Here is a 24,576-nt window from a genome sequence, read left to right as displayed (position 1 = left end):
GGCAAATAAGCACATGAAAAGATCCTTTAGGGAAATGCAAATTAATACCATAACAGACAACACTGCACACCTATTAGAATGGCTAAACTTATAAAACCCGTTGGAGAGGTTGTGGAGCAACTGGACTTCCCATGCACTGCTGGGAGGAGTGTACAATGATGAATGGCCTTGGACTACTCTGCCAATTTCTGAAACACACACAATCTGAAGTCTAACAATTGCAGGAAGGTTGCAATGTAGATAGTAATGGCGTATAAGACCTAAGACTCTCAAAATGGAGCCTCCTGATCTCCATCTGAAGCAAGGATAATGGGCTGGCATTTTTCCTGGGCAAGAGAAATAGGGTAAGTCATCCAGCAGAAAGAGGCCTGCCTTTGAATATCTGTTTCAGGCCTGGCCTACGAGTCCTCTTGCCACAGCGCTTAGCCTTGCAGATTTCATGTCACTTCTGGCACTGAGCATGCCTGTCGCTAGCAGCAGCATGTCAGCAGGGGCTGTCAGTGGCAGCTGTTTCCCAGCTGTTTACAGCAGAGCTACATTGCTTCAGGCTGAGCCTCTGTGCTTTGTCCAGCCACCTGGTCTGATTTCTTCTATCTCACCTCTATAAATCTAATGATGATTGCTTAAGTTCTGATGCTATTGGAAATATCATAAAGGTTGAAATTCTCTCTAAGAGTCAAACTTACAGTTTTGTGACCCCAGAGAGGTGCTAGGGATTCCTCTTGGCCTAAGCTTGTCATAAGATCAGGTCATGCAGCCCAGGAGGCATTTCTGGCCCCTAACTCTGCATTTCTGAATCGATTTCAGAGCTTCCTGAACCCGTGGATTCACTCTGGAGGGCGCTCTCCTGTTTATTCACTTTGTTGCTCAAAGAGCATGTCTTTTAATTCCCCGAAGGACTAGCAAGTGTCCTGATGACAGTGAACGCTATAATCTCACAGCTAGCTATCTACCAAGACTTCTCTTAGCAAATTCGGCCATTCCTCTTAAGTCCAGACCAAGTCGTTCCTGCTCCAGAAACTCTTTCAATATTCTAGCCTGTGGAGCTTCATCTCTCTCACTCTGGGCTGTATTCAGCACATATAGCATTCTGCTTTTTTATTCCACAATCCAATCCATTCTATACATTGGTTGATAGGTTGGATTCTCTGAAGAATAACTCTGATCACATACTCCCTTGCTCAGAAATTTCCATTGGCTCCCAGGAGCTTACAAAGCAAAGTCCTAAATCCTGGGACCTTCCACCACTGGTCTCAGCCCATCCAACCAGTCTATAGCTGCCCTTCGTGACTTACCTATGCTTCAGCTGAATTGAACTGTGGATTTCTCCTTAGTGCTTTTCTATGGGGCTTCCTTGGTGGCTCAGTGGTAAAGAATCTGTCTGCAATGCAGGAGACACAGGTTTGATCCCTGGGTCAGGAAGGGAGGAAGAAATGAGAATCCACTCCAGTATTTTTGCCTGGAAAATCCCATGGACAGAGGAGCCTGGCAGAAGCCTATAGTTCCATGGAGTAGCAAAAGAGTTGGACACAACTTCGTGACTAAACAACAACAATAACAACATTCCCATAATTTAGTTTATGCTGTCACTCCCATCTTTCCCTTACTCCATATATCTGGATACAACAAACTCAAATGGCATCTTTCTAGGAAGTCTTCTCTTTAGCCAACTTAAACTAATCTTTCCCACCAATCAATTCCTATTGCTGTGTATTTGAATCTCTCTTAAGACTCTTGCCATTTTATTCCTTTTTAGGAGTTATTTATGTACAAGCATTCTTCCCAACTGCTGAACTACAGGTGCTTTAAGAATATATAGGGACCATATTCCATTTACTGTTGTTCATAGTGTCTTCAGTATAGTAAGAGGTTAAAGAAAAATTCTTTCCAAGACAAGCTCAATTTTGTCCTCCAAATGAAGACAGCTGGGCCAGAGTCTGTGCAAAGAGAGGAATTTGAGTGTTGGTCCCCATATTTTCTAGTTCTGTGCCCAAGGGTAAGCCACTTAGCCTCAGTTCCCACAAACGTAAAACTAAAGTGATAGCATCTTTCCAACCTGTTTGCTGGGCCATTATGCTGAGCTAATCAGATGAAGTATTTGAAAACTGCAAAACCCTTCAAGAGGCTTACAGCCTCCAAAGTCCACATGGGGCATATGCTTTTGGAAAGTGTACATTTTTAAACATTGTATTTAAAGTTTTAGATATATAGAACCATTAAAAATTAAGTTAACTCGGTGGTATCTCATTGACTACCTATAAGGTAAGAGAAGTTTGGAACTTTGTCCCTAAATAGCAGCAGAGACACAACACTTGTGCTATTTCTTTTAAGGGCTTCCCTGGTGGTTCAGCTGATAAAGAATCTGCCTGCAATGTGGGAGACCTGGGTTCAGTCCCTGGGTTGGGAAGATCCCCTAGAGAAAGGAACGGCTATCCACTCCAACATTCTGTCCTGGAGAATTCCATGGACAGAGGAGCCCATGACTGGCAGGCACTCAGCAATACTTGCTGAACCAAATAGATTCTGTGACAATTTTGTTTTCTGTTTTAAAACATTTCTTTATCGATTTGGCTGTGTCGAGTCTCAGTTGTGACACTCTGGGTCTTAGCTGCATCACACAGGATCTGTGGCTTGCAGACTCTAGTTGTGGTGCACAGGCTTAGTAGTTGCAATACGTGGGCTTAGTTGCCCCGGGGCAAGTGGGATCCTAGTTTCCTGGCCAGGAATCAAACCCACATCTCCTGCGTTGCCAGGTGGGTTCTTAACCACCAGACTCCCAGGGAAGTCTCGATTCTGTGACATGTTGACTTAAAGTCCAAAGTCACCATAGATTGAGGTTCCCTGTGAAACTTACAAAGCTGACAAAACAATGTTGAAGCAGGGGTTAGAGCACACGCTCGATGTCCTGTAGTAAATGTCCTACCTTAAACAGGGTTTCCAAATCTCTCTGAACCTCTGCCAGACTGTAATCTCTGAGAAGGTAGAGATCTTGTGTCTATTGTATTCATTGCTGTGGACCCAAACCTGGATGAGCTCCTGGTCCACGGTATGACTTCAATGTGCATTTTTTAAACAAATGAATGCACCTCAGTTTTTTCAAAAGTGAAATAGTAACAATCTTATAGGGCTGTCCCCAGAATTAAATGAATAGAAGCACTTAAAGCTCTTAACAGTGACTGGAATCCAGTAAGTGGAATCCTGTAAGCTGACCATTACTACCATCCTAAAAATCATCCCTATCGATTGGGGCTGGGCATGAGGAGATGGCTGCAAAAGGACCGGTGCTCTAACCTAAATACCCAATCTCGCTTACTCTGAATACAAATCTAGAGAGAATTAGGGAGCACATTCTGGTAAGTGTTGATTACCCAGAGATGGCTCTTTCAAACCAAGCATTATCACTGAAGATCAGAACTTGGAACAAATACAGACAGACACAGTGAGAGGACAAAAACTTGGGAACTAAGCCCTAAAGGAGAGGACAAAAAGAACTCATTGTCAATTTTTTTCATAAACCAATGAAACCCTTTTTTCCAACCAAATGTCCCAAAAATTTAATGTAGAAGCAATTATATAAATAAGGCAGTAGAAGGGCATCTAGGTTATAGTCTTTTATATAAAAGGTATGTTTTATTGAGTACCACATTTGCAGCTACCATTGAAGACCAGTTATGAAATTAAATGTGCATGTTAGCACCTTTTTTTACAAATATTCACACACAGCAAATTAAAACATAGTTAATTAACTATTTAGCTCAAATAAGAGCAACAATGTGTAACATGGAAGGATAACCAATATTTAAATAATATAATAAAATATAATTAACAAGAATATTGACCTTGACATAATTTAATATACCCTTGAGGATCCCAGAGGCATCTCAGGATTCTTCAGAGTCACGGAATCATCATAAAAAATTTCAATTATAATTGTGTAGTACTGATACTGATTATCTGAACTTTCTGGTGGTTTGAACTCACTATGAGAGATGTCAGTTATACAGGTATGTGAAGGGAGGTGTGTATGAGGTAGGGTGTGTATATAGCACACACACAGTATGAATTTGTATACATTTCCTTCCTGCCTTGCTTTCTTCTTCTAGAACACTGCCTCCACATTCCCCTAAAAAGCATGGAATATTCTAATAAAACATTTTCACCAGCTTAAAAAAAGGCTTTAGGCAATAATTTAAAAATTTTCCACTTAGCACGTGCTTTGACTCCCAAAGACTTGTGCTTTTGTACTTTAAAGAGTACGATGGTATTTCACCTCTTGCACCTCTATCCAAATAATGGTAGAACTGCCAAAATAATGACATATCCCTTGAAACTTGGATAAATTTAAATTTTATTTTTAACAGTATCCTGTTATCGTTCAAAAAGACTGGATCTTCTGGTAAAGACTTGTCCACTCTCCACTGAATGCATTGGTCTCCCATATCTATATAAACTTTCTAAAACTGAACTGTCCTAGTTCACTAATCTGTTTTTTAATCCTTTATGTATAGATTTGAAACAAAGAGATAAGAGCCCTTCATGGAGAGGTTTGCATATAGAAGTGTCCCAAGTTATACTCTGCTTTTCTAAAATAAATTCCTGCAACAATTTTTTTAAAAACCTGATTTTCATTACATCAACTTTGCCCACAACTTATTTATGACAACATTAGTGGTAAAGAACTTGCCTGCTAAAGCAGGAGATGTAAGAGATGTAGGTTGGATCCCTGGATTGGGAAGATCTTCTGGAGGCGGAAATAGCAACCCACTCCAGGATTCTTGCCTGGAGAATCTCATGGACAGAGGAGCTTGGCAGGCTACAGTCCATGGGGTCACAAAGAGTCGGACACGACTAAAGTGACTTACTTAGCATGCACACAAACCTAGTAGTTTGGAAAGTGTTCATTCTTCCAGGCAGAGAGTACCAAGGACCACAATGCTGAAAATTGAGTAAATTACAAAATTCAGTCATAGCGCATATTCCACTCCTTACCTTTGTCGTGCAAGCTAGAAATTCTTGTTACTGAAGACAAGTTCCTGAGCCTGATGAACAATGAAGGCAAACAAACCGAGATGTTGGAGTTTGGAACAGAGAAAAGTTTATCACAGGGCCATCTGAGAAGAACACAGGATTTATGCTCAAAAAACCCCCGAGACTCCTCCAAGGGTTTCAGGAAAGCATCTTCAAAGGCCAAATAAGGAGGGGGTGGTGTGGGGTATGTGATCAGCTCCGGGTCAATTCTCTGATTGGTTGATGGTGAGGCCACAGGCTTCCCAGGTGGCTCAGGGGTAAAGAATCAGCCAGCCAATGCAGGAGATACCAGTTGGATCCCTGGGTTGGGAAGATTCCCCTGAAGGAGAAAATGGCAACCCATTCCAATATTCTTGCCTGGGAAATCCTATGCACAGAGAAGCCTGGCAGACTACAGTCCCTGGGGTTGCAAAGAATGGGACACGACTGACCATGCAAGTATGCATGAGGTCACAGGGCACTGTCACAGAGGTCAATAGTAATAGTAACAATGGGAAGTGCCAGAAGGTCTGAGGGCTATGTGCTCCTGATTGTCATGTAGTCGACTTCCTCCACTTGGCAGTTGTTTTTTAGCATCTGAAAAACTCACAAAATATGCATGAGATACTTTTATCTGGGTACTTCGGAGAGGAGCTACAGCAGAGGATGTGGACAGGGAAGGCCCCCTTGGGTTCTGATAGGTTGCACCCTGCTGCCCTTTTCCCCACATCCTGTTAACAAGAAGATTCTCTCTTACGGAGAATTCCTCTGCACTCATAGTTCCCATTGTTCTGAGGGGCCTTGCTGTTCCCTACGACTGCTAGATATTCTAACTGTCCTTTCCTGGGGATGGAGAAACTTCCCTAATCCCTACGCTGAAAAGACTTTCTCCTCAAGGTCCCCACAAGGGTGTGACCTCCCACTGGACTCAGAATAAGTGCGCCATTATTCTGGTTATTACGGCTGTCTTATCCAACTACATTTGATCAAGTTTTAAGTGTATCTTTAACCCCAGGGTGATTCAAGCTCCTAGAGGGCAGATCCCATGTCTCATTCAATTTAACATCCTCCAAGTATAAGACATGTTTTCTGGAACACTGGACATCCTTGACAAATGATCATTAGATGAACAGCCACTGAAATATGAGACAAAAACTATTTACACCATTTAACAGCTGTGTAGTTTTGCTACCTCTCTGAACCTTGATTTTCTAGCTATAAAACAGGAAGAATGGAGGGCTGTCTATCACGGTTGTAAGGAACACATCAGACACTTTCCAGAAATGTCTGTTGGGCTGGACCACCATTCTCATTGGGTTACCCTTTGCAGCTCTGTCAGAGTTACATGTCTGTGAAGGAAATGATGGTGAAAGTCAGACCTTTTCCTTTTGCTTCTCCTCAGTTTCTGCAAAGTTAAAGCAATGCAATTGAGATGATTTCTTATTTATTTAGAGATTACTAAATTTGGAGGAGGGGTAAGAGGAGGCAGGGATGGGAACAGGAAAAGAAAGTTTCCATCAAAGCCCCTTTGGGTTGCAAACGACCTTCTTGCTTAGCAGGGCAAGGATGAGAAGATTCATTTATCAGATGACTCAAATTTTGACTTGCAGTGTTATCTCAGAATCTAAAGACTTCATCCTACACACACTGATATTAAAAAGAAACATCGATCATTCAGCCTAAATTTGTATATCAAGATAACAGTTCACTCTCTTAACATTTTTAGTATAAACCACAGTTAGAACTATCTACTTTGCATCACAACCCAGCACAAAATAATACCATTACCACAGTAAAAGCTTTGTGTATTTATATTCTGTTCTCCTCTATTGAAAGTTTTTTGATGTGTTGGCTGCAACTAAGACAGATGGAGCTGAAGATGACAGAATGGGAAAAGGGAAGAAAATCAGTATAAATTACCAAGGGCTTGTGGTCTAGAAATGGGACAAACACAAATTCCAGGTAAAAAATTTCAGCCAATTCATCCTGGTTTGGGGGCTAAGAGGGTAAAGGAGATTTTTATACCTTGGTTTCCCTGCTTTTCACTTACTGATTGATTTCATGGCCCACTAACGGGGATGCGACCCATGGATTGAAGACAGAAACAAACTAAACTTTTACAAGTTAACACTGCCTTTAATGCCAAGAATTAAGATTATAGGATGAATCTTCTAGTTATTTTGGTCAATGTGAAATTAATTATACTGTATTTTATTTTGCCATGAAGGATTTGGTATATTTCATTCTAAAGGATGAACAATTGATGCCAGAGGATGAACAAATGATGCTTTCAAACTGTGGTGCTGGAGAAGACTTTTGAGAGCCCTTTGGACTGCAAGGAGATCAAACCAGTCAATCCGAAAGGAAATAAACCCTGAATATTCATTGGAAGGAGTGGTGCTAAAGCTGAAGCTCCAATATTTTGGCTACCTGATATGAAGAGCCGACTCATTGGAAAAGACCCTGATGTTGGGAAAGACTGAGTGCAAGAGGAGAATGGCTGACAGAGGATGTGATGGTTGGATGGCATCACTGACTCAATGGACATGAGTTAGGAGACGGTGAAGGACAGGGAAGCCTGGAATACTGCAGTCCATGGGGTTGCAAAGAGTTGGACACAACTTAGCAACTGCAATGCTAAAGGAAGTAATTTGTTAAATGTCAATATTCAAAATACATGACAGCATTTGTGATAACTATTTTGGAGTTTTTTTTTTTTTTCATTTTTTAATATACTGAGGAATCTTAAATAAAAGACAAAAAGTTCAGTGGTCCAGCCTCTTGACCCCTAAAAGGTACTTCTTACACCTGTGGGTGATAAGTTATCGGTCCCAAAGAGCAGGCCACCCTCTGAAAGTTCAATGTGCACCTCTGGCATATCCACTTTCAGAAGGCAGAGGGCCTCAGAGGTGACTGGAAGCAGAGATCCGCTGCAGCTAATCAGTAGTAATGGCACATCAACAGGACAAATAAGTCACTAAAGAGGGACAGCAGTGCCAAGACTCCAAGGCACAGAGACTCATCAGCAGTGTCTGTGTATCCTACCTGGTCCAGTAAGGACAGCCTCTGATTCCAAAGATCAGAGAAAATTTTTCAGGAGGAGATATATAAATGTATAATTATGGCTGATTCAAGTTGTTATAGAGCAGAAACCAATACAACATTGTAAAGCAATTCTCCTCCAATTAGATTTTTTTTTTTTTTTTTAAGATAGCTTTCTGGTGACTATCTCACCAGGATTCCATAGCTGGGAACAAGGTCCCTCCAGACTCTTCATCCTCCTGAAGCAACGATCACTACATGCAAGCTACAAGTCATCGGAAAGAGCTTTGTCTCTTTGTAGTTCCATGACTGCATTCTTCTTGTTTCAGTGTCCATGAATTTGATTAAGGTGAGTCTGGTAAGTACTGACTGAACAGATACACGAAAAATGACAATTTCAAAACTGTTTTGTGTATGTGATAGTTCTAAAGGGATCATAAAATTTCATGCTTTCTTTGAATGGTCATCAAACTAGCTACTAGGAAGGAGCCTACTATCCCTCTGGAGGCCATGTCAAGCTTCTGGAAGTAGAGGACAGCACTCTCTAAGGGAGGGTAACAACCATGGAAGCAGTTGGTGGGGTAAGAGTGAAAGAAAGGCACTTTTATGCCATGATCTCTCAGCTGTTTGTGAGAAAATATCATCTATGACCTATTCTGTGATGTGCATGCGTGCTCAGTCACTTCAATCATGTCCGACTCTTTGCGACACTGTTGACCGTAGCCCTCCAGACTCTTCTGTCCATGGGATTCTCCAGGCAAGAACACTGAAGTGGGTTGCCATTTCCTCCTCCAGGGGATTGGACTCACAGCTGTTTGCGTATCCCGCATTGTCAGCAAATTCTTCACCCACTGAACCACCTGGGAAGCCCATTCTGTGATGTGGCTGCACCTTTTCCTCTAAATTGAATTTACATGCTGGGTAGCAGAAGAGGCCATTGCACTAGTTTACTGCACAGCTATCCTGCCCAGAGACTTGCCCTTCCAGACAGATCCCACTGTTTCATTTGTATGACGATTTGAAAACACCCTTCTTGGGTAAGAATACATACACACACAACACACATACAATTGTCCTTTCTAATCCTTAGAACAACAGCTCAAATAAATACACATTTTAAAAATGGTGCTATATAAATATATAGAGACACACAGAGCATAAAGGGGGATAGACAGCCAATCAGTAAACCATTATCTGCTGAGACCCACTGTGTGCTGTGTCACATATGGATAATGCAGGATTCCTCATGCTCAGGGGCTTCCAGTTTAGTTATGAAGAGATTTTTCCAAACATGTAGAGCCCCACAGAGGTTTATATGCCTCTGCACATGGCTCAGCTGGGTGCTCTCCCTCTCAACTCCTGTAGGAATTAACTCAGTGTATAATTGACAACTTCCTGCATTAGAAAGTAACTTTCACCAGGATGGGGCTGCTCTTGTCTTTCAGCTTCTTAGCTTTAGCATCTGTCACGGTGCTTGATTCACTGTGCTGTGTGCTTAGTCGCTCAGTCATGTCCAACACTTTGCAACCCCATGGATAGTAGCCCAGCAGGCTCTTCTGTTCATGGGGATTCTCCAGGCAAGAATACTGGAGTGGGTTGCCATGCCCCCCTCCAAGTGATCCACTATAGGTGTGAAATAATAGTTGGCAGAATAAATGCATGAGGTACAAAAACTGGTGGATATAGATCATAAGTGATCAAGCATCTGAAAGGCAAGAGGATTATAAGGAGGCTGAAACAGACAGACGCAGCATCATGAAAGAGGTGAGACTTCAGATTTGGTCATAGAGTTGGTCAGCTCCATGAATGGAGTGAGGGGGAAAAGACAAAGAAGTCATAGATCAAAGAGTTGAGGCTGGTGATGTGGGGAAATGAAGCTATATTTTAAATAACATTTGTAATAAATGATTCAACTGCTAAAACAATGACTGGGAATGTTGAGTGTGTAAAGAGGGTGTTGATGCTTTACCTAAAAGAGGTAAAGCCACTCGGCAAGACACCAGCCAGCTACTGAGGACTCTATGGCCAAGTGCAGGATGTCTTTGTTAGAGAGGCACTCAGAGATGGAATGCAGTTAATTGTAGGGCTTCAGTGAATAGGATGAACAGCGTCCTAGCTTTGAGTTCCATAGGAACTTTGAGTTCCTATGAGTTCTAAGAATCTCACCTTGGAAAGACTGCTCACACCTAAACTAAGGGCAAGAAGAAAAGATTGTTATCTGTCAGGCATCTTTTTTTTTTTTTAACAGTTTTTTTAAAAGTATTTTTTAAAATTTCTTTTTAAAAAGTATTTATTTTTCGGCTATGCCATATGGCGTGTGGGATCTTAGTTCCCTGACCCGGGATGGAATCCGCGCCCCTTGCAGTGCAAGTAAAACAGAGCAGGACCCTATAGTCCTTGCCCCACCCCCAGCTCCACCCCACCATATCCATTGCCTGCCGTTTATCTGTGGAAAACTTTATTCAAAGAATAAATTTAATCAGAGGAATGAGAAACACAGAAACAAAAGAAAACAGTCAAAGGAGACCAAATAATGATAATGTGGTCATTAAGCATAGTCAAGGACCTTTACGTTCCTTCTCAAGGGCTATAGATAATATTCTGAGCCATATACTATGAACTATCTTATAGCTACTGAAACACCAGGTAGAAGAAGTTAACTACATGATGACTAAACTATACCCATGACATAAGCTGCCACAATTCTGAGAACTGGCCTCAAAGAAATGGAAATAAACTGACCCTGGAACTGAAGATTAACTGTACCTAAAACAATCAAGATGATGCTGGTCAGACCAGTGATGATCAATCTGAAGCTGTCAGAGGTGACTACACTGTTTCTGCATTGTAGCCCCCTCCTTCCATCTATAAAAGCTGTTCCCCTCTGTCAGTGGGGGGGAGTCAGCCTTTGGACAGGCGTTCATCATCCCCCAACACCAGTTGCCAGCATCTGAAATAAAGTAAACTTTCCTTTCCACCAACCTGGACTGTTTATTGGCTTTTGAGTGGCAAGCAGTTGGACTCCACATTCTTTTGGTAACAGAAGCATGGAATCTTAACCATTGGACTGCCAGGGGAGTCCCTGTGGGGCACCCTAAAGACAAACCAGCCAGGATCTTGGAGCTGGGGTCCCTATTCTGCTACTCTGGCAAGTTCTACAACCTCTCTGTCCTGTGATTCCTATTTTGCCTGGAGGTAATATTTCTTACATTTATTCTTCAGTATTCAACAAACATTTGTGAAGTACCTCTTAGCCTTAGGTGGAACTAAAATATTCTTTTAAAAATTACCTGGTTTAAAAACAACCACCCAATTTTCAACATTTAAAAGTATTAAAAATTATAACTTGCTACATCATAATGCCAGGGGCTAACCAACCATGAGAATACCCAGAAGAGAAATCACTGTCGAAATAGACATTTTTACATTAGAATAGAAGACTTGGACTCGGTACTCCCATTTATAAAGTGACTCATTAATAGTACAGGGGCTGGCATATCACTGATAATCAATAATTTGTTGAATGAATAAATACAGGCAGGGACACTGTCTGATTTACAGCTGTCTACCCAGCTCTTACTTCAGTGCCTGGCACATAAAAAGTATTTAAATGTTGGTGGAATAACAACGAATTACATTTGTTTACTTATTCTATGATCATTTATATTGTGATTACATACAAATTTGATGAGCAAATTCAGTATTAAAACCTCAAATGCTACTCAAGAGGCCAGGATTTGGTTCTAAGCCAATGCAGTGTAACTGCAACTTTTCTACTAGAATGTAAACTCCATGAGATGAACTTTGAGTTAGTCTTCTGTAATGTTTTAAATAAAAATACATTAGATGAATGAATGCTAACTTCCAACATCTATTCTAAAAAGAAAAATGGCAAGAAGACAGCAATAAAAAACCACTGTGGAAGAAAAACCTAAGTTCCTCTGTCTGCTGTAGTAACAAGCATCTTTCATGACACCATCTTGAGACATTTTAGCTCAGAATTTCCAGTCCATGAGAAGATGGCACCATGCTTGACATCCACACAATTGGGCCAGCACCTCTGATTAATTTTTAATCCAACTTTTATGAGTTTTCTCAGTGTTAACCACAATCCAAGCGGGGGTGTATAAATTTAAAACCAAGGGGGAAAAAAGATCTTCTTCAGGAATGAAAAATAAATGTAATCTGAAATCAATATTTATGAAGTTGTGATTAATTGACTGATGACCAAATGATTACAAAACGTCTGTCTGAAACATCTACTCAAATTTATTAGCTTTGACCAAAAAAATTAAAAAACAATCTGAACTGGGTCAATGAAAGAATAATGCATTCCTAATCAATTTTTAATAGCACTTAAGATTTTATATTTTTTTTAACTTGCTTTTAAATAATTTATCATAAAAATGAATCTGATTTAAACAAGGGGTAAAAGGTGTTCCATGGCTATTTGATGGTTTTCTTAGCAAAGAAATTCTATTATGACTGACTTTTTATTACTGAACTACTTTATTAATAATAATACATCTTGCACTTACACTAAGGCATTTAGCCAACAATCTCAAACAGTCTAAGTGCAATCTAGGACTTAGTTTTTCTTCCACTGTTACCTGTAATTTATGTTATCTAGGTCTTGATTTCCCCATTTGTAAAAGGAAAGGCCTGCATATAAACCCCTAAAGATCCTTCCAAGTTCTAAAAATTTATAATTCTAAGGATCTGGGGGGCTTTAGCTCATTCCAGGTATTGTATCTGATCAAACTTCTCAGGTCACAGGATGCTTCATGGGGCCATAAAGAAGTTGAGAAAGAAATTGAGCAGAAAGTTAATGAGCCATGTACTCTTGCCTATTAACATAATAGCAACACTATTTAATGATTTGGGCCATACAATGTCTGTTTAGAATATGATTTGTCAAAAAAGAGAAATGCCTTTCATGGGGCAGAGGGAAGAATGAGTTCCTGGCCTTAAAGCATTTGCATTATTTAAAGCAAAGCCTGGGGATTGACCTGGAATCAATCTGGACCTAGAGAAAGTCCTAATCAGCCTATATTGCCAACAGTATTACTCAGATATATGTGTGTGTGTGTGTGTATGTGTGTGTATGCGTTACTTATCTACAAAGCATTAGTGAGCAGAACAGGTATGTTATGGTGTGATCCTATCTGTGCTTATACACACAGTAATATATGAAAGAAAATGTAAAGATACACTACAGAATGTTAATAGTGATTACCACACAGGATTGAGAGGTGAAGCATAAGGCTAGGGGAACTTTTGCTCATTATTTTATATATTTACAAATGGCATCATTTTCAAGATGATTCTTACTATGCTTATAATCAGCACAATGTAAAACAGTTTCCCATTTTGAAGTGAAAAACAGGTAAACACAATACTTAAGGTAGCTGGGTCTCTCATAAAGTTAGTTTGTGGCTAATGAAAATATTATGGTTTGTGGACTAGTCACTCAGTACTAGATATGAGATAAATTGAATACAATCCCAGACTTCAAGAAACTGTTGTGGGGGCAAGCACATAAACAACTATATAAAATGCAATAAAGTTAGCACGGAAACAGCTACATGGTCAGAGCACTAGAAGGGCATTCAGAAGCTATGATGATGATGGCTAACGTGGGAAGGGCCGTTGGAAAAGGTCTAGGTTTAAACCTTCTGGGCTTCCCTGGTGGCTCACATGTAAAGAATCTGCCTGCAATGTGGGAGACCCAAGTTCAGTCCCTGGATCAGGAAGATCCCCTGGAGAAGGGAATGGCTATCCACTCCAGTGTTCTTGCCAGGATAATTCCATGGACAGAGAAGCCTGTTGGGCTACAGTCCACATGGTTGCAGAGTCAGACATGACTGAGTGACGAATATTTTCACTTTAATCATCTACTTAAAAGGCAGGTTTTTATTTTCTAAATATATTTTTGTGACAGTATTAACACCAATCACCAGGATGATTAATAAGAAGTGAACTTTCCATAGTAGCTTTGGAAAAAAAATTTTTTTTTTTAGATTATTTTCAACATATCTTCCCTGCATAGTCTCCAGGGATCGGTGGGAAAGACAGAATAATCTCAGCCCTTCATCCCACTCAAGACTGTGGGAATGATAGGTACTAAAACACCATGATAGGTTTAAGCAAGGTGACAACAGGATAAGGAAGAATACAGTAAGATGGGGAAAAGGCAAACCTTGAATGACAATAGGTAATGACCTAGATCTTTCTCTTTCTTAAGCCTTAACCTACAGCCAGGAATATGAAAGATGCATTAGCAAAACATGTGAAGCCTAGACCCCATTGAATATGACTTCAAACAGCCAGAAAATAGCCAAACCAGACGACTTTTAGCCCAGGCTTTCTGGAAAAGTGGCCAGTTTAAACAAACAATGTGACTATTTTGCCCAGATCGCCAATTCCAAGCACAGGGGATGGTCTCCAATTCTTAGGAAATTAAGTTACTGAGCTGTTTGGAAGAATTCTGTCACTTGTGAGTCGATATTGAACTGGAACTGCCTGCTCCAATCTCATTATGATCTGTTCTTTTTATAGAGGTGATAGTAAACATATTGACCTCATTCATCACACACACACACACACACACACACACACACACACGCACGCCTTACCAATGAGGAAGCTAAGAAGCAGAGGGGTTAAACAATAGTTAAACAAATAAAAGCCCATAGAGCCAGGAATTTGTTCAGGCTGGGATTTCTACCTTGCAGTCCAGCTGCAGAATCCCTTTCTTTTATCCATGAGATTGCTTCTTGTAATTATACTGCTCTCCCCTGCAAAAAGAGTACTAAAAATAGTTACACTGTTTTGTTTCTAAATCTCCTTGTTCACAGGTTGCACTTGTTTACATAAATTGATCACATTGGCTCTTCCTTACTTATATTGCAGTTAAACTCCAAATCTGTTATTTATACTCAAGATTTACTTAGGAACTTTTAGTTTTGTTTTCATTGGTAGGAAGTGCTAACTTACAGCCTCACATTCTTCTTCAGAGCTTAACAGCCTAGTGGTACATTTCATTCCCAGCCAGGCGCCTGAGATGAAGAATTAAACGCTTGTGCGACTGCTGTAGGGGAGTGTGGATGGTTCACACTATTAGCAGCTTTCTCACATGTGGGTGTAAACCACAGTCCACGGCTCTGATCGTTAAGTCTCTTTCAGATAGAAACTACAGGAGAACCAACAGTGAAAGCATGTCTTCACGGAGAGCAGCGATTAATGTACCCAAAACGTTTCTGAAACAAATGAGATAATCACCCCGTGTCGTTTTTAAGGTGACATTACATCATTAAAGAATGTAAAGGGAGCTGAGCGCACGAAGTTGTTTGGAAAAATTTAAACGTAGAGACAATGTCTTTCCTCTTCCGTGTTTGACTGCGCCGCGTTTGCAGACTGTCAGGTTTAATCTTTAGGCGGAAAACTCTCCCCCAACTCCCCATCTTCCGGGAAAGATTCTGGGATTTCACATCGCCTTTCCGCATCCTTCCTCTCCTTTCGCTACCATTCAAACTTTCATTTACACTTTCAAGATCCTCGACGCCCGTAGTAACCAGCCTTCCTTCCCGTTCTCAGGAATCCTTGCAGCTTCCCAACCGAGGAAAGTTTGTTTTCGAACTAAAAAGGAAGGAAAGGAGGAAGGGACCAGACGCCGGCGGCCGCCCGTTGGGAAAGCGCGTTTTCGTTTCCGCGGCTGGCGCGTCGTGGCCCTGCCCGGCCGCCGTAGCCGGCCTCGCGCGGCCTCAGTCGCTGAGAGAAGCCGCGGTCGGCGGGACTTCCGTGTTGGCGGGATTCTGAACGCTGCCATGGCTCAGACCGTGCAGAACGTTACATTGTCGCTCACTCTGCCCATCACATGTCACATCTGCTTGGGGAAGGTAATGGGTGATTCCTGACACGGCTCCTAATCGGGGTTGGGTGTGCAGGGGCCCTCCGGAGCCCAGGGCTGGCTGGGTGTGTGGCGGAAACGCGGCGCGAGGCGCCCGGCTGGGAGAGGACGCCGACCCCGCGTTCTCCTCTGGCCAGGGAGGCCGCGTCCCCGGGGGACAGAGGGGACGCGTCGGGACTCACGGGGTCATCTGTGCGCCTTTCGGAGGAGGATGACAGCGGCCTGGGTTGGGGAAGAAGGATGGCCTCAGCCGGGTGACTCGGCGTCGAAGGAGGCCTGATCAGAAATGAATCCCCGCAATTCACGCCCCCCCGGTGCCACCCCATCGCGGCTGAAATCACGTTTTCTGGGAACCTCGCGACGGTTCCTTCGTCCCTTGCACGAACTAAAGTGTTTTGTTCTTGGGCCTTCGGTGCTGGCTGGGGAGGCTTTTCCATTTTCAAGATAATTTTCTTTACTTCACTCGGCCTTGAGAGTGGCCTTTGCTCTGGGTTCAAAATTTGAAAAAGTAAATAGTAAGTACCCCCGAATGACGTTTAGAATGGGAGATGTGGTCTTTAATTCCAAGAACGGATCAGCCACGAGGTAGAATACCCTCTCTTGTGATGCAAGAGGTGTCTACCGTGTTTGTGAAACCAGGTGGAGAAAGTTATGAGTTCTGAATTAGAAACGGAGTTTTGAAGGTTCTCATGCTTTTGTCTCCTCTCATTTCCATTTGTGCCTCCCGTTCGGTTTTTAAAAGAATATATTGTTTTACTATGTAGGTCCAAAAGAAACTTACCCCCCCCCCCCCACCCCCGCGCCACGGTGAATTGTTTATACATTTGTGGGATATGTGTGAATGTGATGTGTTTACGCCCCACACTGAAACTGCAGCCACAGGCATAGCGTTAAGAAATACAGACTTCATGGAGCAAGCATTTGAGTGCCAGTCAGTATGATCATCTAATCGTCTGCTTTAAGTCTATGTGAATTTTCTGAGTTCAGGAAGTAGTAGGAAGTCAGGCTTGGGAGAAGCTGATAGCTCTTGATATCCATCAGAATGAAATGCCAAGGAAATAGCAAAGATGCTGTGAGGGGATATAGAGATCGTTAGATCAGCTCTGACTGGAGAGCTTAAGAATGGCCTTTGGAGGGTTATTTGAGCTTGGCACTTTGCACTACTGCCTACCTTGGTAGCTGGGAGGAGAAGATGTTTCTGTTTGTTGCAGTCTACATTTGGCTCCTGACCTGAAGTTCCACAAGTTAACTTCTGAGTGAATTTACTCGCAACAGTAGCCTGTTAAAAGGCTGATAAAATATCCTTGGGAAATAATTTTCACTTGGTTGTAGTTGTGTACTTTATATCTAGTTTCCATTAGTTAATAGGCAGTGTTAAAGATGTCTTCTGCCTGGTTGATTTTCCACGCCTATGCTTTCTGTGTTTTAACAAAAATGATAACTAATAGAATGTAGTGATTTGCAGATTACAGAATGCTTTTGTATGCGTTTTATTGTTTCATTTACCACTGTCACCAGTGCTATGAGAAAGGTAGGGCTGGTTTCCCCATTTTTCAGGTAAGGAAACTAAGGCATAGCGTCTCCAGCATTTGAACCTCTCTTAGCATTTGTGTCTTCAGTAAGTTACATCCAAAAACTCAGCTGAACTCTTGCATAACAGCAGACACTTTTGGTGAATTTTTCCCTCCTATACTGGTTAGCTGTATTCTAGAATTAAATCTAATAACAAAAGGTTAATGATTTGTAAATAGACATTTTCTTACGTCTACTATGGAGACAAAAAAGCGCAGTTGGTTGACGCCCTGAGTACTGTATTCAGACTAAGTTCTAATCCAGGTCTTCCACTTAACTGATTCTATACAAGTTACTTAATTTATACAAGTTACTTAACGTCCCTAAGGGCAGTTTCCTTATCTGTACAGTGGGAATAATAATAGTATTAGGGCTTCCTTGGTGGCTCAGACAGTAAAGAATCCACCTACAATGCGGGAGACCTGGGTTCAGTCCCTGGGTTGAAAAGATCCGCTGGAGGATGGCATAACAACCTCTTGCCTGTAGAATCTCCGTGGACAGAGGAGCCTGACAGGCTGCAGTCCATGGGGTCGCAAAGAGTCGGACATGGCTGAGTGACTAAACACATACATTACACAGCGTGAATCCTGACACTTATCATTTAAGAAATGTGAACCTTTGTTATGGGCACTGAGGCAGGCAGACCCTCAAAAATGAGGAAACCAACCTTTTCAGTCCCTGCTCTTCCCAGTTGCTTCCTGAGGCCAGTACACTCACTTGATGAAGATTTAAATTTCCAGACGAGTAGGACCTATTTGGTCTGGAAATTGCCACAGTACATCCATTGATTTTTGTTGTCCATATTCCTGTTGCCTTTTGTGTAGTTAAAGCAAATCTGATCTGCTTGTGCTACTCAGCCTCCCCCCCTCCACACCTGTATTTATGGGGTGCTGGAGACAGCCTTCCGTCTCCCTGATACTGACATTTCTGGCTACCTCTGGAGTCTGCCTTCAAGTCCTTCCTGGCTAGGCCTCATCTTTTGCTACTCTCGCCATTTGTCCCTTACAGAGTTAACAAGTCTTCATTTTTTATTTTTCAACAGAATTAGGGACCATTATCCCTGAAGAGTTACTGTTAAAAAAAGAAAAAGATGCATATTACTTAAGGAAAACAGGGGTGGGAGAGACTTTGAATTTGAAGAGATAAGATAGTTGCTGCTTGGAATGAGGGTGAAGGTGAGGAAGAATGGCAGGGAGCAGTAGTCAAGATAGCCCAAATATGTATGTGGTTAATGCTTTGCCTTTTCAATACACATGTACTTAAAATTGAAAAGTTTGAACATTTTCCATTTGCCACCCCCAGCTCTACCTTAGTCTTAAAGCTGGATTATCTCTGTTCAGTGTTTAGCAACCTTGCCAATATTGTAAGTAAGAGCTCTGTGTGACCTGGAATGGTGAAGTACACCATGTGGGACAATTCATACCTAACACTTTCTGGCCTATTCGGCTTTAATTTTTTCCCGTACCTTGGGCTAGTAGGCCAGCAAGCTGAAATGATCCAGCCCAGGATATGTTAAGTGACATTTTGGTACTGCTGCCAGAATTCTACAGACCAGTTTATCTCTAGATAATTCCAGGCTTTTATCTCTTCAATTAGGATTCAAGCTGTGAAAAGAAATTGTTGCACGTGATAGTTTTATTGACCGACTCTGCGTTTTGCCACGAGTGACAGCCAGATGTGGACTGCAGTTGGTTTTAATCAAAGGACAAAGGAGTTTCTCGAGAGAAGTGGCAAGCGACTAGACTTCTGATACCCTTTAACAGTGACATAGCATATCCAGTTATTTCTCACTTGAGTATGAATCCAGATTCAGGCACCACCCTCTAAGATAAATATACATAAACTGAAGTATTTGAAATCGGCTGGAAAGGATTTGAAATTGAGGTTGGAATATAGATGGAACAGAATAGTGTTGGAGTGAACAGACATGAGAGCAAATCATTAAATAATTAAAAATATTTTTGTTTGGAAGTAAATCAAACTTTTTGTAGCTCTACTACATTAAGATTTATACTTAATATAAATGGAAACTTTCTGGCTAAAATAATCAGAAATGAAATTAGCTTTCTTACCATGTGTCCAGTAGTAGGCTAGATTGTTTTCTACTGGGAATACTATGGGAAAGAACCCTTCTTTAAGGGAGGACTTCTTGCTTTGCTTTCTATGCATATCATTGATTTAAAAGGTTGCCAACATAGGGCTAGAGGTAACACCTTAGCAACCTAGCATTCTAACTCTTGGTGACTAAATTCATTAATCAGTGCTCATCAGGGCCGCTTGATTGGCCAGCGAGCCATCCTCCTTAGTACATTAAGTCCATGGTTGAGTCCTGATTGTCCCTCAGTTCCCAAGACTGTATTTAAGAACCAGCCTTGTACATAATCATCCCAAGTAGTTTGCATTGAAAAAAAGCCATGTGGAGTATAAGTTCTGCTTTTTCTTCCTAATCTAGATTAAAATAAGCTTCAAGAATGCAGACACTTCCAGAAAAGTATAGCAATATTGTGTTTTCACATAGAGTATAATAAAAATTAGTTCAAAAAAGTGTTGATATATTCTAGTAATTTTCAAGTTTGGCATATAATAGGTGGCATATAATTTACTTCACAAATATGATTCCAGTTTATCCTTAAAGCCTTTTGGGTAGGGATAAAGGTGGGAGAGAGGAGGTGTATTATCTTTCTTTCTAACCCAGACCGAAGTGGAGACCCAGACCAATAGGCATTAAGTAGCTTAGTTCTCAGGATCACACAGTTTTAAAGTTCTAGTCCTAAATTCTGGCCCAGAGCCAAAGATTTCTTGCAACATAGCAAGAGCAATCCAGGAATTTTGTTTTTTAAAATTGCCAAATTTGTAAGGTTGAGAAGGTAGGCTCTTCCTACAGTCATTTATCCCTCAGCTTTGTTCTTCAGTCTTTCTGTAATAGGTCTCCTCTAGTGAAACCCATCAGAGAAGGCAATGGCACCCCATTCCAGTACTCTTGCCTGAGAAATCCCATGGACGGAGGAGCCTGGTAGGCTACAGTCCATGGGGTCGCTAAGAGTAGGACACGACTGAGCGACTTCACTTTTATGCATTGGAGAGGGAAATGGCAACCCACTCCAGTATTCCTGCCTGGAGAATCCCAGGGACAGGAGCCTAGTGGGCTGCCATCTATGGTGTCGCACAGAGTCAGACACGACTGATGTGACTTAGCAGCAGCAGTGAAACCCATGAAGTTTTGATATTGGTGCAAGAGAAGGGAAAAGAAAGGTTAGCTCTAGTCTCTGGTAAAGGTGACTGAAGAGCAGAGAAATTGATTTTAAATGTATTTGCCAGACCAGTTGGTAAAGTTTATTTACAGCCTTTTCCCTTGCATCACCTCCATCAATACGGTATCTTTTCTGCAATCCCTGCTGATCCCAGTGTCTCAATTCTTTCAGGTGTGTTTAGTCTATTTCTTACTCCCTGATTATTATTTACTAAACTTGCTCTCAGGAAGAAAGAACTATTTCTTAATTGAAAGAGCACTCAATTTGCATGTTTAATGGTAGTCGAATGCTGGCTCTACCACTTAGAACACGTATCATTATTTCCTTGAGTCTCAGTTTCCACTGGCTGCAAATTAATTTGATACTATCAACCCCATTAGATTGTTAGGGAAATTCATGTACATTTCCCAGACCAGCAGTTCTCAACCGGATGGGAGTGCATTTCGTTCCACAGAGACCTTTAGCATTGTCCAGAGACACTTCTGATTGTCTTCAGAGCGGTGCTACTCACATCTAGTAGACAGAGCCTCAGGGTGCTGCTAGCTAAACATTCTATAATACATAGGACAGCCTTCTACAACACAAAACTTTTTGTTCCAAAATGTCAGTAGTGCCAAAATTGACAAACCCTGCCCTAGACCAATGTGTAACTCCTGTTAGGAAAGTCTAGGATAGATTTTGGCTTCCCCCGTGGCTCAGACAGTGAAGAATCTGCCTGCAGTGCCGAAGACCTGGGTTCAGTCTGTGGGTTGGGAATATCACCTGGAGGAGGGAATGGCAACCCACTTCAGTATTCTTACCTGGAGAATTACAGGGACAGGGAGCCTTGTGGACCACAGTCCATGGAGTCACAAAGAGTCAGACACAACTGAGTGACTAAGCACAGGATGGATATTAATGGACAGCACCTTTAGGCATGACTCCTTCCAGATGTTTGCTTTTTAAGAAAGGGATTTTGGTGGTAAAGTCTCTCAAAACTGAAACGTCTTCAGATGAAAGACACTACATAGTAGGATTATGTATTATTGGGCTAATATTTCTTGTACCTAGGACTGCCTCCTCAGGTCCATTCCAGTGAGAGAAGAGCCTTCTTTTCACACCTTCCTTCATCTTCTCTTTCTCCTTTTCCTCCTCCTCACCAGCTTCACTGGGCATCACCCTGGGATATCACTTCAGCATGCTTACTCCAGATGAGTTTGGAGTTGTACATGCCACTTATCTTTGCCATTGTTGTCTAGCATGTTTTTTTCATAAGAGTGCTTACTATGTTAATGCTACAGATCTCATTTGAGAGTAAATAGGATAAAAAGTCTAATAACATAGGCAGATTATGACTATTTTGTATCTTGAGAAGATCTTATTAAAGAAAATTATTTGTGTGTGTTTTGCTATTATATATATAAGATATATATAATAGCATATATATTATATATATATATATAATAGCATATATGCTATAATATATACTCCTCTGAGTAGAGGAGATGGGTGGACAGGAGTTGAGGGAGGGCTACATTCTTTGTATTTTGTTTTTATAGTTTATGGTCAAATAAATAACAAGTAATTTGTTCTAGTAGTTCTTTCTCATTTATTGGTTCCTGTTCTCCTAATTTAAACATTTGTCTAGAAATCTTCATCTGATATGTACATGATCCAAAGAAATGAACTAGTCAGCTGTTTCAAAATCCAACACAGTGGTGGTGATAATACCAGGTATTGACAGTGGAAACGACTCTCCTTTGGGTGACATTGCCAGCGGCTTTCAGCTGACAGAGCCAAGTAGTCTGCCTGTGGTTGTTCTTCTGTATCATTTTGACAAATTAAATGGAAAGGTTAAACTTTCACTTTTTCAAAACTTGGTAGTGGTTGTTGACCTTTTGCTTCTTGAGATGCTTTTAGGAGTATTAGCCTTTCATTTTAATACATCAAAATTCACTTAAATTAATATTAGAGTGTACATTGTATAAGTTGTTGCTGGTGGACACAAAGATGAGCAGGACAGTGCCCCTGCCCCCAGAGAGCCTAAAATCTAATATGGAAAGCAGGATATAAACAATTTTTCAAGTCCAGTGAACATTAAATCAGTGCATAAGAAATGCCCTTATGAGAATTCGATAAGGATCCAATTAATTCTAAAAAAAGATTAGTGAAGGCCTCACAGAGGAGGTAAACTTTGATTTTCATCTCAAAAGACGGGAAGGATTTTATTTTGATTGGGTAAGTTGCAGGCCAGCAGAACATATCAAGCTAAAAAATGAGAGCCCAGTAAATAATAAATCTCTGTTCTTCATATTCTTTTTGATGAATATCAGGTGTATATCTATGTGGTTGAAGTATTGGTTTTGTCCAGTATTGAAATGGATCAAAAAAAATGGCCATTTAAGAAACAGATTGCATTATTCTTTGGATGCTGTACTCAAAACTGTGAGTAGGGGAAAAAGTTGTTTTGCAGGAGAGCAGTGCTCTGTATTGTAGCTGGGTGGGCTCTGGCATCAGTATGAAAGGTGGACAGGAGTGAACATGTGGCAGCAAGGATGCTTGGAGGAGGTCATTGCAGTAATTGGGGTAAGAGAAGGGAAACCTGAACTCATTGAGTTGAAGATGGAAAAAGAAGGGATAGATAGTAAGTAAAAGAACATTTAGTGGTAGGTTTGCCACATTTTGACTATTTGGGGATATACTTTATTTCCCCACATTATACCGTCTCTGGAGTCTGGTTGTATTTTATAAGCAGTGGCATCTTACAGAGCTTCCTTTGTGGATCAGCTGGTAAAGGTTTCGTTTGCGATGCGGGAGACCTGGGTTTGATCCCTGTGTTGGGAAGATCTCCTGAAGAAGGGACAGGCTACCCACTCCAGTATCTTACATTTTTCATCCTTTTTTCCTGGTGATACATAAGATATGGATATATCTTAAAATCCCTGGCTTTTTAGACTGATACATGATACCAGAATTTGGTGCCAGATTGGATGGTGAAGGTGAGTAAAAAGGGTGAGTCAGAGACACCTCTGAGTATTCTAGACCAAGGGGTGAGGTGGAGATGCCATTAACTTAGACAAGAGGGAGTACAGGAGCGGGGTGAATGTGTGGATGCTGGGCTTGTCTTTGGGCATACTGTGGTCGGGGCAGCTTTAAGATCCCTACATGGAGTTGGCTTCTGGGCATGTGACTATAGTCCTTGTCTCCCTCCCCCCACCCTTCTTTCTTTTCTTTTCCTTTTCTTTCTTTTCTCTTGAGGAATTGCTAAGTGGAAGTCTCTGTGCTTACATGTTTATATTATTAAATCTTAAACAACAGCTGAATGAAAAGTGCACTAGGTTAAACCATATATTTCAGAACAGGAAACTGATGCCATTGTTTAACTAACGGGCTAATCCAAAGCAAACAGCTCAATAAGTAGTAGAGCTGGAGTCGGCCCCAGGTTTCTTTTGAAGCCTAAGCTCTGCCACTTACTGAGATCCAGTTGCAGAGGCTTCTCAGGAACTATTACTGTGGAAAAGATGGTGACACTGTGTAATACATGAAATTGAGAGCAGATAGAACTTTGTCAGGTAAGATGTCCCAGGACAAGACTTTAGGGAAAGCAGCTGGACCACCTCCTGTGATTTGATTGTGAGCATCTCACTTTCTGCTCCTCTTCTCATCACACCGACTCCTCCAGTGTTACTTCAGCCTTTTCATGTCATCGTTGACACCCACAGACTCAGCAGCGTTTGACCATCCTGCTCCATGCATGACCCTAGTGAATGTACTTTCTTACCTTTCAAAATAATTGCTTTAGTCTATTTTCTCCAG

At 41.3% G+C, this 24,576-nt stretch overlaps 1 protein-coding gene across 1 annotated transcript in view; it reads left to right on the top strand.

Moving 5' to 3' along the window:
• Positions 1-15,498: 15,498 nt before the first annotated feature.
• The window catches only part of OBI1 (ORC ubiquitin ligase 1), a 40,468-nt gene continuing 31,390 nt past the window's right edge, over positions 15,499-24,576 (top strand). Inside the window, exon 1 of the mRNA XM_061133887.1 lies at positions 15,499-15,947. Within this exon, the coding sequence (XP_060989870.1) occupies positions 15,876-15,947 (72 nt within the window). The 5' untranslated portion in view covers positions 15,499-15,875. The remainder of the gene's footprint in view (positions 15,948-24,576) is intronic.

This window comes from Dama dama, chromosome 30, assembly GCF_033118175.1.
Source record: "Dama dama isolate Ldn47 chromosome 30, ASM3311817v1, whole genome shotgun sequence".
Lineage (NCBI taxonomy): Eukaryota > Metazoa > Chordata > Mammalia > Artiodactyla > Cervidae > Dama > Dama dama.
This window is presented reverse-complemented; position numbering and strand designations above follow the sequence as displayed.